The 15,125-nt window shown below is 37.4% G+C and overlaps 1 protein-coding gene across 6 annotated transcripts in view; it reads right to left on the bottom strand.

The window, feature by feature from the left end:
* The window catches only part of LOC127422360 (amyloid beta precursor like protein 1-like), a 75,625-nt gene extending 61,436 nt beyond the window's left edge, over positions 1–14,189 (bottom strand). For 5 of the 6 annotated variants that reach the window (XM_051665816.1, XM_051665818.1, XM_051665819.1 and 2 more), the window contains exons 1-2: positions 13,967–14,189; positions 7,994–8,314 (exon numbers count right to left, since the gene is read on the bottom strand). In XM_051665816.1, coding sequence (XP_051521776.1) covers positions 7,994–8,185 — 192 coding nt within the window. In that variant the 5' untranslated portion in view covers positions 8,186–8,314; positions 13,967–14,189. The remainder of the gene's footprint in view (positions 1–7,993; positions 8,315–13,966) is intronic. The other variant, XM_051665822.1, reaches the window with a different exon arrangement.
* Positions 14,190–15,125: the final 936 nt, after the last annotated feature.

Here is a 15,125-nt window from a genome sequence, read left to right as displayed (position 1 = left end):
AGAAAGTCTTACACATCAGGGATGGCATTAGCGTGAGTAAATAATGAAAGAATTAAAATTTTTGGGTTACTATCTCTTTAATAGTAATACATACCCAAAACAAGGGTACCACCTTAAACACAATTTTTTTTTTTTTCTGAGAGGGTGCGTGTGCAAAGGTCAACTCCACAATGCTAGGGTATTGCTATGCAGTTGCTAGGGTGTTCTCCCACCCACAAGTATCTGTTATTATTCTGGTCCCTAAATATAGCTCGGATCCCTCCTTCAATATAATGTTTTTTTTTGTTTGTATGTTTGTTTTAGCGCCCGCCATGTGAAAATGTTTGATTGCTAAGAAAAGTAAAATCCCACCTCTTCTCACCAAACTGCCTATACTGTACACAGCACAAACAAAACAAAGTTTAATTTCAGTACTTAGGGTTAGGGGGTGGTTTAAATCCCTATACCTAAGTGTGAGCAAATGTAATAGTGATTCTTTCATTAAAGGTGTACTCAGTAATTTTTTCCTCATTAAAATAGTTTGACTCCTAAAGAAATTAATAGTCATTATAAAACATATGTGCAAAATAATAAGCAAACACATGAGCTGAAGACTCCAGTCATATCAGTAACCTTATAAAAGCTGTTTTATTCTACATGGAGTGGGTCCACACATGGGGGCTGCCATGTTAGAATCACATGACTAGCCAAATACTACTGGCTTAATCTCAGTAACCACCTTGTTATTGGACACTTTCACTCTTGGATTAAATTAATCATGGCTGACTGTGTATAGTGAATTCTTACAATGGCATTTGTAACTAAAAACTATTGATTTTGAATAGGTGTCACTGTAGGTCCAAGATGACACAAACACAAAAGTTACCGAGTGCACCTTTAACAAGCACCTCAAATTATGTTTAACATTAAAATATCCTGAATAGGTGCCTCTGTTGTTTCTATTTTGTTTGTATTTGTATTATCAAGATTGTGGCTAAATGGTTTGGCAATCACTGCATGAGGTTTGACATCAGAATCGGAATCAGCTTTATTGCCAAGTATGCTTACACATACAAGGAATTTGTCTTGGTGACAGAAGCTTCCAGTGTACAACAATACAAAAACAATACAAAAACAGCAGCAAGACATAGATAATAATAATAAAAAAAAAAAAATTATACACATACGTACACACATACACATACGTAGTGCAAATCTAATACATATCTGTTATCTGTTATGTACAGTGCAAATATAATCTGTTATGTACATTACAAATGTCAGATTGCAGAATACAGATGCTTTTTTATTCTCAGAGGAATGAAATGGCTTGGAAGTGTTGGATAAATATAAAAAAGACTAAACTGTGTATTGCACATAGTTATTGCTCAATGGGGCAATTTAACTGTTCATGAGCTGGATAGCCTGAGGGAAAAAACTGTTCCTGTGCCTGACGGTTCTGGTGCTCAGAGCTCTGAAGCGTTGGCCAGAAGGCAACAGTTCAAAATGTAGTGGGCAGGGTGAGTGGGGTCCAGAGTGATTTTTCCAGAGCGTGATATTCAGATAACAGGCAAAACACCTACCTGACATCATTATTTGCATCACAAGTTTTGCATTTCCTCTGTACAAGCCAATAAGAGACAAAAAATATATCCCCCATAAGGTTAAAAGTAAGCCGAATCAAGCTGCCATCTATACATGATCTGTTTAATCATGCTTCTGCCTTAACCTACATGATTCCCTGTGGTATGTGCTAACCAGCATTTCTCATAAAGAACAATATTTTTTATTCAACAGAATTCCACCAAGGCTGCCCTAACTCTGTCTTCGATCTTACAAATCCATCTTATCTTGCCTACAGTCATTTGCCAGCTCCATTTGCAATAAGTCTATTATCACTCCACATTTAGCCCAGTTTGCATTGCACTCCTGTATGTAACTGCATATCTAGCTGCTGGTCTAAACTTGCCCATGCAAAATCACTGTCATTTACAACAGAAATACTGCGGTGATTGCTGTAAAATGTAGACTAAAATATATGGCTTGATTTTCAAGTTCTGCATACAGTCATACTTCAACACCTACATTTCTGCCAAGGTGATTCATTATTGCAAGCACCCTTGAATCAGTGTTGAAATCAGTTCTTGGACACAGAAATGTCCGGCTTACTTTTTATATAACATGTCCTCTGAAGATTTGTAGGCCATACATGACTCTCCACTGACCAACATCTCCCACCAGGCCATATGTGAGTGTAGATCACTGACAGAGATAAATAGTATCAGGCGAGCAATCCAGGGCCGGCAGAGTTAGGATTTCTCCCAAAGCCTGCACTCTTTTTCGCAGTTTCATCCCCAATGATATTTTTACAGTATGTAAACACTCTCTCTCTTTCACTTTCTTTCCATTTCCCTCCAATAAAAGGCAAGAACAGTGTTATCAATTCACTGCAGATGCTCCACGGCTGTCTGAATTAAGTCTCCTACTGGGAAGTCAAAGCTTGAGCAGGCCTTAATTTTCAGCCTTGCAATCTCTCAAAGTTTGAACAGAAACCAGTGCCAATAAGGCTTTACTCCAGCCAAGCACACCAAGAATGAAACCAGTGCTGGGCTTTAATTCTCAATGGTTCAAAAAGTTGAGGGAAGACATCCTCTGTATTTTGCAGATGTGTCCTACTTGCATCTATTTCCATCAGTGTTGGGTAAGCTAAAAGTTACTCAAAATTTTAGGTGGTTAAACTAAGTCAAGTGGGACCTGGGTAGCTCAGCGTGTAAAGATGCTGACTACCACCTCTGGAGTCACGAGTACGAATCCAGGGCATGCTGAGTGACTCCAGCCAGGTCTTCTAAGCAGCCAAGTTTGCCCGGTTGCTATGGAGGGTAGAGTCACATGGGGTAACCTCCTCATGGTCGCTATAATGTGTTGTTCTCACTCTCTGTGGGGCGCGTGGTGAGTTGTGCGTGGATGCCGCAGAGAACAGTGTGAAGCCTCCACACGCGTTCCGTGGTAACGTGCTCAACAAGCCACGTGGTAAGATGCAAGGATTGACGGTCTCAGATGTGGAGGCAGCTGAGGTTCGTCACTCCACCACCCGGACTGAGGTGAGTTACAATGCCACCATGAGGACTTAAAGCGCATTGGGTATTGGTCATTCCAAATTGAAAAAATAATATAAAATAAAAAAATAAAAAAACTAGGTCAAGAAACCCTTTTTATAAAGTAGTTAGCAGCATTAACAGAAAGTAACTATATTAAAGCTTTTTAAGGGGTGAATATATTTTAAATATATTAAAACTATCCAATGTTAAAGCCATCCAAGATGTGTATGACCTTCTTTCTTCTGCTGAACACAAACAAAAATTTTTAGAAGAATATCTTAGCTCTGTTGGTTCTTTCAATGCAAGTGAATGGTGACCAGACCTTTAAAGCACCAAAATTCACATAAAGGCAGCATAAAAGTAATCCATACAACTCCAGTGGTTAAATCTATGTCTTCTGAAGTGATGCAATAACATTGGGTGAGAAACAGATAAAAAAAATTCAATCCATTTTTACTATAAATCTCCACTTTCACTTTCAGAATGTGAAAGTTAAAGTCAAAGTGGAGATTTGTACTAAAAAGGGACTTATATATTGATCTGTTTCTCACCACACCTATTATATCATTTCTGAAGACATGGATTTAACCACTGGAGTCATATAGCTTACTTTTATGCTGCCTTTATGTGATTTTTGGTGATTGAAAGGTCTGGTCACCATTCAATTTTATGGACCAACAGACCTTGGTTACAGACAGTTAGTTACTTCCATACAGTGATTTTCATCCACATTTAATGATGCTCCATACATGAGAAAAAAAAAAATCTGAAATACAAAATTCTATTTAGTATGCTTGTTTTTATCCTTACCTATAATTAGAAGCTGTATTATAAAGGTGCTGGAATTCAACAGCACAGCCTTGGATATTATAATCAACAAACGTAAGTGACAGTGGCTGCCAAATTAGCCACACTGCTGAAATGGCCATAATCTCATTGGTGAGTTAATGGGTTTCAACGTTGTAAGTCTCTTTTAAATGAGCAGCCTATGTCTCTTTCATAGTCACAGAGCATGTCTCATTTCTGCAATGACGGGGAACACAAAAACTGAAGGAAAAGAGGAAGGAAGAGAGGAATTATGCTCTAAAATGGTGCATTTCATACCCTGTAGCAAATGTGCATGGCGAAGCAAAGCACATTGGAAAACATTAGTGCAACCTGATTATCTCCCAGCTCAGAAATTAATTAAACGGGAGAGGGGAGATCTGGTGGGGCTTGCATGCTCCTATCTGTTTCAACAAATCCTCTGCCCTGTAGCCAGAGCTGCTGTGTCTCTGTACTCACACAGCCATAGTGTACTGGGGAAGTGGCGTGCAAGCTGGGCCATTTAACAATTTAAGCCCATCAAACCCCCAAGCTTCCCCAGAATGGCCCATCCCACCCATCCTTGGTCTCTCCACCTGATTAAAACTGTCTCACCCCTCCACCACCCACTGTTAAAAATGACTATATAAGGATTTCCAGTGGAGTATGGAGAGCTATATACAGAGACTTTATAATGTGAAGAACCAGCTTACTCGTACATATACAGTATTAGAGATGTCGATTTAATGCATTCATTTAGTGTGATTAATAAAAAATAAAAAAAAGACGTTACAAAAAATGTTCGCAATTAATTATCCCCTCTGACCCGTAAGTAAATTCAGTAAAAACGCACGTTTGTTCTACCATCAGAGTAATTCAAGCTTGAAGTACATAAGTTTGTGTTTTTACAAGCCACGTTAGCAGGGGCCAGTCAGCACGCCTCAACAAACCTCACAAGCAGCACTCAGAAAGATAACCGGTCACACAGAATGTGTGCTTGACAGCTGGATGAATCACAATAGAATGCAGGAATCTCAAGATCTGATTTGTAAAGTTTCAACTACTTTTAAATTGACACCCCGTCCTAAAAACGTGGCATTTACAGTATGCTGCTAACAACCAGTGAAATGCTCCAAAAGCATCCGTCTGACACATATGAACCTAGACCGACTATACAATTAAAAATAGCGCAGACGAAATGTGAAAACACGCCTTGTAAGGTCAGGACAGATTGACAAACTCAACTGCAAATTGGACTGCTCTCAATTGTAGGCTTATTTTCAGTGATTTGCGAATACAACAAACAATTTTTGACCTCTAAAGCCACTTTTTGTATTGTCTAATCAATGCTTTACACATCTGCCACAATAATGCAGTATATTTCAATCTGAATTATATATTTTATTTAATTATTTGAATTATTATGTATATTTACTGTTTAGTGAATTCTCTTTATTTGGGGGCTTTTCTCAGTAAATACTGACATACTGTATGTGATTAATTAGATGAGTCATGTAATTAATTCAATTAAAATTGTAATAGATTGACATCCCTAATATATATACAGTGTACACACATATATATATATATATAAATTGGAGAAATCATAATGCAAAATGGTGGCTGTAGAAATAGAAGTCCTTGCAGTTAAAAAAGCCAATCAGCTGTTTTTTGTTTTACTGTAGAATGCATATTAGCAAGAACAGCCTGAAAAATCTCTATATTTTTTATGTGATTTGAGCTAAAGAAGCACAGTTTATGATGCCATTGTTGTCAGATTTTATTGGAACGTAAGCTTGACTGTCAGTTTTGGAGATTTCGGTCTTTCCCCACTCTGAGCTGTACTTGCATGATTGGAAGTTGGACTTGCCTTAAAGGACTAAGGCGGTAACACTTTACAATAAGGTTATATTTGTTAAAATTAGTTAATGCATTCGGTATCATGAACAAAATATGATTTTTTTTCACAGTATTTATTAATCTTTTTTAATTTTAGTAAATAAAAATACAATTGTTCATTGTTAGTTCATGTCAGTTCATAGTGAATTAACTAATTTTAACAAATGCAACTTTTGATATTCCTATATCCTCTATGTTGAAATTAGCATTAACCAAGATTAATAAATGCTGCAAACGTATTGCTCATTGTTAGTTCATGTCAACTAATGTTGTTAACTAATGTTAACAAATGGAACCTTATTGTAAAGTGTTACCACTAAGGCTGATATCCAGACTCAAAACAGACAAACCAAAAAAACGATGAAGAGCAATATATCATTTTGATAAACATATCATCTAAGAGGCACTGAGGTAAAACTACGATCACCAACGTGTAATGTACTTTGTTCCTTAGAAACTCAGTCCAGATATTCTCCATAATTGTGCATGATCTTTTGGAAACATTTCATGCTATTTTCCCTTGAGGGGCTTCGCAGTACAGCTTAATTTGGTCTCAGGTTCCATAATGTGGAGTCTCTCCTCTGCTTCTAGAAACCCAATATCAAAATGTTCTCAGAGGGATATCACAATCCCAACAAGCTACACAACATGCCACAATTCAGCTGTTTCATCCGTGCATAAACATATGTAGGTCCAAATGTCTGAGAACACTAGTAAAAGTTTTGACTAGTTTTGCATTTTTCTAATTTAATATAAAGTGTTTCATTACAAATGTTATTTGCAGCATAACCATTTGAATGCAATTTTGGAATTAAAAAATGTATTTACATGACATGTATATACATGAATTTCAAAATTTCTCAGGTTTTAGTATGTCCCCGTTTTGTTATAATGATACCATGCACTCAAGCTGCATTAAACTCCATAAGTTTGGGCTAAACCTGATGATCCAACGTGGATTTTCTTGATAAAAAATATGATCATGCCTGGTAACAGGTGCATGTAAAATGACTAGAAATAGCATTTTTAACTTAGCATAAAGCTAACCGTTCACATGAGAATTTACACAAGGTTTATTACTATTCCTGCTGCTCCAAACATACTTCAAACTTACTTATCTGTCTGCTCGTATAAATGTAACACATATTAAGTGTATGACTGCTGTTCAAACGCTCCTCGGATCACATCATTTACACGGATTAATGTTTTTCAAATGAATAGACTAAATATTAAATGAAACAAATGACAATAAAATGCAAAGTAATCTCTTAAGTAATCAAAATACTTTTTGAATGTAACTGTATTCTGATTACCAACTATTTAAATTGTAATTGTAGTGGAATACAGTTACTTATATTTTGTATTTTAAATATGTAATCCCGTTACATGTATTCCGTTACTCCCCAACCCTGATGATATATTTCTTCTTCATTTTACGTCATAACTTTTCTTTACATTTGTCAGAATCCTAAAATGTTGTTAATTTCAAGAATTAAATAAACAAAATCACACATTTTAAATGTGGTCTCAGACTTTTGGTCTCCACTGTGGTATGAAAAATACTGTGACACTCACAAAAACGAAAAAAGAAAACCTTCAAAAACCTTGAAAATAATCTCTTTTTTCTACCATCAAAAAACAATCCATTCACAACAGTCAAAACATTGCTTTCATGAGGGAAATATCACCCAGAGACGATTACGTGAGGTACATCTTAAGGCACGGTGAAGAAAATGGTGCTTTTTTGAAAACCACATATTTGTGGGTATTTGAAGAAGTGGTTTTATTGTGAGTCAAACAGGGGGAATCCAACACGCCCAATCGTGACTGCAAAACCCAGATGAAGCCAAGACTGACGGTACACCACAACAGAGTTACTGACTGTTACTGTAATCCCAGTAATGCTCTTACCAGCCCAGAATAATTGAACAATAAAAGATGAGCTTATGGCTAATAAATTTAAGCACTCTTTACTAGCGGTTAATAAATAAAGAAATATTAATAATCCTCTTAGGATCTGACTGTCAACTTTTTTGCAAGCACCCACTTTCAAATGACAATACATGGGATTTGCAACTCATCCAGATTATTGCTAAATGGAATTATGCTCACTGTTTCACACTTCAAGGTGACCTGACAGACTCTCACATTTATCCCTTCAGCTTTCATCTGTCATACAGGTTTATTTGTATGGTGCTACATTTGTAACGTACTGCATTTGCAAGTAGCATTGTCGCCTCACAGCAAGAAGGTCCCGGGTTCGAGTTCCGGCTCAACTTGGCCTTTCTGTGTGGAGTTTGCATGTTCTCCCTGTGTTCACGTGGGTTTCCTCTGGGTGCTCCGGTTCCCCCCACAGTCCAAAAAGACACGCAGGCTAAGTTAATTGGAGACCCTAAATTGCCCATAGGTGTGAGTGAGAGTGTGAATGTGTATGTCTGTTTGTGTTGTCCTGTGATGGACTGGCCACTTGTCCAGGGTGTTTCTTTGCCCTCAGCCCGAGACAGCTGGGATAGGCTCCAGCACTACCCACGACCCTGCAAAGGACAAGCAGCTGTAGAAGATGGATGGATGGATGTATTTGCAAGTGTAAACAGATACGTGGTTAATTAAAGAATAACATGAATGAAATTTGAAATATTTTTCTTCTTGAATGTCGACCTTGACCTACCAATGATTATATGTATAGTGAATCTGTATAAATATATACACACACATACTGTATAATAATTGGTATATGGGTAACCATATGGTTCCATTCTTTAACATTAGTCTTTGTTAATGCTAGTTAATAAATAGTTGTTATTTCATAGTGCATTAATTAATGTTAACATATACAACTTTTGATGTATTTCTACTGTATCCTGTATGCTGAAATTAACATTAACCAAGATAAATAAATGCTGTAAAATTATTGTTCATTGCTATTTGATGTTAACTAATGTTGTTAACTAAATAACTAACGCCAAAAAGGGGGGACAACTGGACCTTTTGTCCCGAGTCCGGGTATGAGGGGGGCCCGGACTGGAGGGGAGCCCAGAGAAAGGCTATTCCATATTGTAGAGCGCATCTAAATGCATTCTGTGGTAGATGCGGATATAAACACGGAGACAGTGTGCAACAGAGAAAGCCGTCGGGTTGGCACACATTGATGGGATAACTGTCCGCATAATTTTTTCGATGGAATGTTATTGTTCTCTCATTAGTAATTTTAGTTACTGTTAATTTTTTAGTTAACATTTGTCTCATGCTTATTTAAAAAAAACAAAAAAAAATTCTACACTTTTCTCCCTAATTTCGCATGCCCAATTCCCAATGTCCTCGTGGTGGCGTAGTGACTCGCCTCAATCCAGGTGGCAGAGGACGAATCTCAGTTGCCTCCGTGTCTGAGACCATCAATCCGCACATCTTATCACATGGCTTGTTGTGCGCGTTACCGCGGAGACCTAGCACGTGTGGAGGCTTCATGCTATTCTCCGCTGCATCCATGCACAACTCACCACGTGCCCCACTGAGAGCGAGAACCACATTATGAAGACCACAAGGAGGTTAACCCAACATGACTCTACCCACCCTAGCAACCGGGCCAATTGGTTGCTTAGGAAGCCTGACTGGAGTCACTCAGCAAGCCCTGGATTTGAACTTGCAACTCCAGGTGTGGTAGTCAGCATATTTACTGTCTCATGCTTATTTTTTAAAGAGCACCTATTATGGTTTTTCAAATATTACCTTTCATGTAGTGTGTTATATAGCTGTTTGTGAAAGTTAAAAAGTTTCAAAAATCAAAGTGCACGACAAATGGAGTTATTGACTCCCAAAAGAAAGAACCGATTCTGAACACCTGAAACGAGTCCTTAGTAATTCCAGACTTATTTCCTGTACTAACCTACGTAATTTGGTAACAAAAAACCCGCCTCTGGTCTTCTTTGGCTACTCGTGAACAGCTTTGACCTGCCCTCAAACACTACACTAAGCGGTAGACCAATCACAACAGACTGGGACATCTGACCAATCAGAGCAGAGTAGGCTCTCTGAAAGGAAGAGTTTAGAATGAATCCTTTAGAACGGATCATTGAACGAGTCGTTTTTGATACTGGGAAAAAAAAGGTAATGCTGCAATTTAAATTATGAGCAAATTAAAGTGTTTTTTGACCTTGGATGCATGTAAATCTATTGTATGAGACCTTTAAAACAAAATTAGGCACATTTAAAAACCATAATAGGTGCTCTTTAAATAATTAATTATTAGGGAAGTGAGAAAATGAGCATACAAGAAATTATAACTGTCAAAGCTTTTTCATTTGAATAGATTTTATTTATTTCAAACGTTTGGTGATGTTTCATTTGAGCTTATGCATGTGCATATCTAAGTCATGACTCGCGCTGCCTTTCAGATGGCAACGAAGGTATTGGGGTGGGGGGATCATTTTCAGCAATGTTACAACTTAGGGTAAAGTGACAAATCTGTGCCCTCTTCGAAATGTCAAATGCCTCCTCAGATAAATTATCCTGGCTCCGACTCTGGCCTCAAGTGAAGACAAATAAAGGTCGCAAGGGTCGAAACATGTACAGTTGGGTCCAAAAGTCCAAAAAAGTGCACACTGAAAATCTAGGAATTCTTTCAATTAAACTTGACATATATATAAATAAATGTAAAATGAAGAACACGTTTCTGCACTATTTCTAGGCAACTTAACAAATGTGACATTAACCATGCTTACTCCATTGTACAAAAGGTCAGATTTCCTAGCTTTCAATGAAGCACACAAGATGCTCTTTGAAATATTTTCAAATCATGTTGAAATAACATGTCCATGCCAGCTTGAGTGCATACTTTCATTAAAGCAAAAAGGGGACATACCAAATACTAAGAAATTCAAGTTGTTATGTTGATATTATCATTTTTCATAAAACATTTTGAATTCGAAAAATCTGACTTTTAAAACCCCACTCTACTTAAAAGAGCACACACAAAAAAAAGGTTCTACCTTACACAATCTTCACAAATATGTCACCACATTTCCTGTCTGTCTGATATTTTATAACAACTGTAAAGGTATTGCTAAAGGCAAAGCTACAAAAACATTAACAGCGAATAGGTATTCCCTCATAAAGTTATATAAGCTTTGATCTCCGTGCCTCAGACATAACAGATGCATTTTATCAACCTGCTATGCCATCCCAATACTGACATACTGGGTCCGTGCATGTTTTAGGTGACTGTGGGTTTCCTAGACACACCCTAAAGACTCTGCTATTCATTTCCCTTTTGGCCTACGACAGCATCTGTGGACCTGCAGCTAGAGGTGAGTGCTGACCCATTCAGACAGCAGGAGACGGGACAGCAGAAGTCAGCCAGGTCTCCCTCCTTCCCTCTTTCTCTCTATCAGGCTGGGGAAGGTGTTTATACAATACCAATGTTTTTCATTTATGTCCCAAAATTCAGGTTGATATATTAGGGTTTGGACAGGCTTAATAACTACTCATTGGAAAACTACATATGCCATCACACAACTAAATATGTGGAAGTAGTAAAATGGATATATTGGTAAAGACATGGAATCTGTATGCAGCTGTAGTTGTTATGTAATGTTATGAGGGAAAATGCAGCCTCCTAATCACAGTCGTCACTGATTATACGAATGTGACTACTTCCTGGTTTCAACGCGGGATACGCAATGCCACAAAGAAAAGTAAACACGGTTGAGCCGATGCAAACATGTTTGATGGGAGATGCTGCTTGTCAGTGAGTCGGCGTAATGTCGCCAATCCTTGGGTACCGGAACTTCCGGAAACAACATGCCAACTTAATGTGTGATCGTGTTGCCATTTTACCCTATTTAAAGGGATAGATCACCCAAAAATGAAAATTCTGTCATCATTTACTTGCCCTCATAATCTTCCAAAGACATATGACTTTCGTTCACAAAAGGAGAAAGTCATAAGGGTTTGGAAGAACATGAAGAGATGCTAGGCAGAATGTCAGCCTTTTATTATATGGAAAAAGATGCAGTGAAAGTGAATGGTGACTTAGGCTAACATTCTGCCTAACATCTGCTTTTGTGTTCCAGGGAAGAAAGAAGGTCATACGAGTTTGGTACAACATGTGGGTGAGTGAATGACAGAAATGTCATTTTTGGGTGAACAATCCTTTTAAATCCTGTCCACAGAATCAGCGCAGATTCTGTCTGGGCCCGGGTATGGGTTATAAAATACAATACATAGACCTCAATCACTCTAATTAACCATCTGCTTTCTATGAGACACCAGTTTAATTAAAGCTGATTGATTATTGGTCATTGATTACGTTATGGGAATGACGAAACCAAAGTAAGGACGTTTTTAGTTCAAGCACTTTTCTTCAGTCGACAGAAGTCATCGCTCATGCTGTGCTTAAAGGAAAAGTTCACCCAAAAATGAAAATTCTCTCATCATTTACTCACCCTCATGCCATCCCAGATGTGTATGACTTTCTTTCTTCTGCTGAACACAAATAAAGGTTTTTAGGAGAATATCTCTAAACTTTTGGTCCTTTCAATGCAAGTGAATGGTGGCAAGGAATCTAAAAGTCCAAAAAGTAGCTAAAAGCAGCGTAAAAGTAATTCCTAAGACTTTTACATCTGAAAGTGAAAGTGGAGGTTTTATTGTTAAAAAAGGACTTATATATTGATCTGTCTCTTACCCACACCTATCATATCGCATTTGAAGCTATGGATTTAGCCACTGGAGTCATATGGATTACTTTTATGCTGCTTTTATCTGCTTTTTGGACCTATCAGATTTCTGGCCACCATTCACATGCATTGTATGGACCTACAGAGCTGAGATATTCTTCTAAAAATCTTTGTTTGTGTTCTGCTGAAGAAAGAAATTCATACATATCTGGGATGGCATGAGGGTGAGTAAATGATGAGAGAATTAAAATTCTTGGCTGAACTATTCCTTCAGTCAAAATCATCCTGATGTTGCTGGCTAACAAATTTTATTCTCCCCAAAACTGTGGCACTAAAAATCCCTTTGGATCCAGCGAGGGATTGGAAAATATGTGTTCTCTTATGCACTCTGATTTGTTCACAAGTATTGAAAGGGATTTACAAAATTGCAGATCGTTTCAGACAAATACAAAATCCTTTGCCTGTACTAACACTTTATTTTTTTCAACATCTGGATGCTTCCAAATCTAGCATCATGTTATATAAAACCTTTATATATAATATAATCTGCCCTGTTGTTCTTTGCTCAGTTTCATTAAAGGATTTTGTGCTGTTTCTAAATGATATAATTTTTTATCCAAAATATTAATCTTTCATTATGCAAAAAGCCATGAAGAACAAATATCAAGGCGTAAGAGGCAAAGACATAAAATGTCAATGCAACCATCTCTGTAATTTCTTCATCTTAGGCCTGGAGTGCAGCAGGGTTCGTCAGCACTGCAGGCCGTGGATGCTGCAGCATATCTAATAGCACTGAATCAACAACCTCCAGACATCATTCAAGCATCAGGGTTGAGACTGAGTCGCTGTAACATTCTATACACTTTATTTAGCCTAATTAATTTAAGCTTTTCAGAGCCTTTTATTTGAAATACTCTTTAGTTGTAAAATGTCACGTTTCACTGATATGCTGAATTTTTTTTCAGCTGAATAGTCAGTTTGGTTCCATAAAAAAAAAAAAAAAAAAAAACAGAAACTAAAATTGTACTGATACAGAATCTTAACCTGACAAGCATGAATACGCATTCATTATTTGCAGTGTGAAATATCCATCACAGCATTTTTTTCTCATTTAAGTACTTAATACAATACTTATTCCACTAGATTATAATCTATTAGTCAATAATGAAAAGCCATGCACCTAGCATAAGAAATAAATATGCTCAGTTAATTTATCTTTCCATGTATCAGGCCATGGTCCCAAATGGCTCTCTCTCTCTCTTTCTCTTTTACTCACTCACTGACACACGCACACATCAGTAAACAACAAATACTACTGCAAATATCATATCCGACACAAGGATTGTATGTTATATGTAAATTCAAATTTCAATCTGTCTTTTATCTTCAAAAATGTTGTTGCCAAGGTTATTGAAACAAACAAAATACTGAAATAAACCAAACTAAATTAGTGTAATACACTTACATGCATTAACACAATGTGACATAAATGTATTATCTGCATTGAGATCTTACCTCATCACTCCAGACGCAATAAGACAATAAAGTCATCAATATTAATAGCGTATTCTGCCCCATTCTTCTTCCTTCTCTGCGTATTATTTGTTACTTTGTTCAATTCATGCACTGTATATTCTTTAATTACTGTATTATTTCCAAAAGAAAAATCAACGTGAACTGGTTTGCAACGGGATAGGAGCTGGTCTCGTCGGTGCTTGGCTGTGATATCTCCTGTGTCTGCAGATCTCAGTATGTGAACTGACAGCCGGTTGCGGCTCATTCTGTAAAACCAAGCCCTCCTCTGCATGCGTCACTATCGGACTGGCAGAAGGTGGGCGTCCGTTTGTGGAAGAGCAGCGATCCCTGTTGGTTTTTATAAGAAATGCATAGACAGCTGTGGACAGCTGTGGACGGCTGTGTCAGGAGTGGTAACACCAACTCTGTGAAGAGATACCCACTTTTAAAACATTTAATGGCACACGCCAGCTTCCTCTGTGATAATAACGTAGTTTATTCCTACCAGAATAAATGCTGGAACTGCAGTGGTTTCAAAGCTACATTTCACTTAGATGACGTAGTATCAGGATCAGCCACTAGGGGGCAGTGAATATAAATGTTTACAATATGCGCTTTAGCACGCAGCAAAAAACACCTGCGGTTGACTGCATTGCTGTGCCGAAGGACAAGGCTGAAACATTTTGTTGTTAGCTTCAGTTTGTGTTTGCTTTTATTAAATTAGCGTTTTAAGGACGGACAGACAGACAGACAGACAGACAGATAGATAGATAGATAGATAGATAGATAGATAGATAGATAGATAGATAGATAGATAGATAGATAGAAAAGAAAGAGTGGTAGATAGATAGATAGATAGATAGATAGATAGATAGATAGATAGATAGATAGATAGATAGATAGATAGATAGATAAGAAAGAGTGAAAGAGATAGATTTAGACAGACAGTCAGACAGATAGAAAAGAGACTGAAAGAGATACAGACTGACAGACAAATAGAAAAGAAAGAGTGAAAGAGATACAGACATACAGATAGACAGATAGATAGAAAGGAAGAGTGAAAGAGATAGATATAGACAGACAGACAGACAGACAGATGGAAAAAAGAGTGAAAGAGATAAAGACAGACAGACAGATAGATGATAGATAGAAAGGAAGA

Source organism: Myxocyprinus asiaticus, chromosome 31, assembly GCF_019703515.2.
Source record: "Myxocyprinus asiaticus isolate MX2 ecotype Aquarium Trade chromosome 31, UBuf_Myxa_2, whole genome shotgun sequence".
NCBI classification, from domain to species: domain Eukaryota; kingdom Metazoa; phylum Chordata; class Actinopteri; order Cypriniformes; family Catostomidae; genus Myxocyprinus; species Myxocyprinus asiaticus.
Note: the sequence above shows the minus strand (reverse complement) of the source record. Positions and strands in the feature narration are given on the sequence as shown.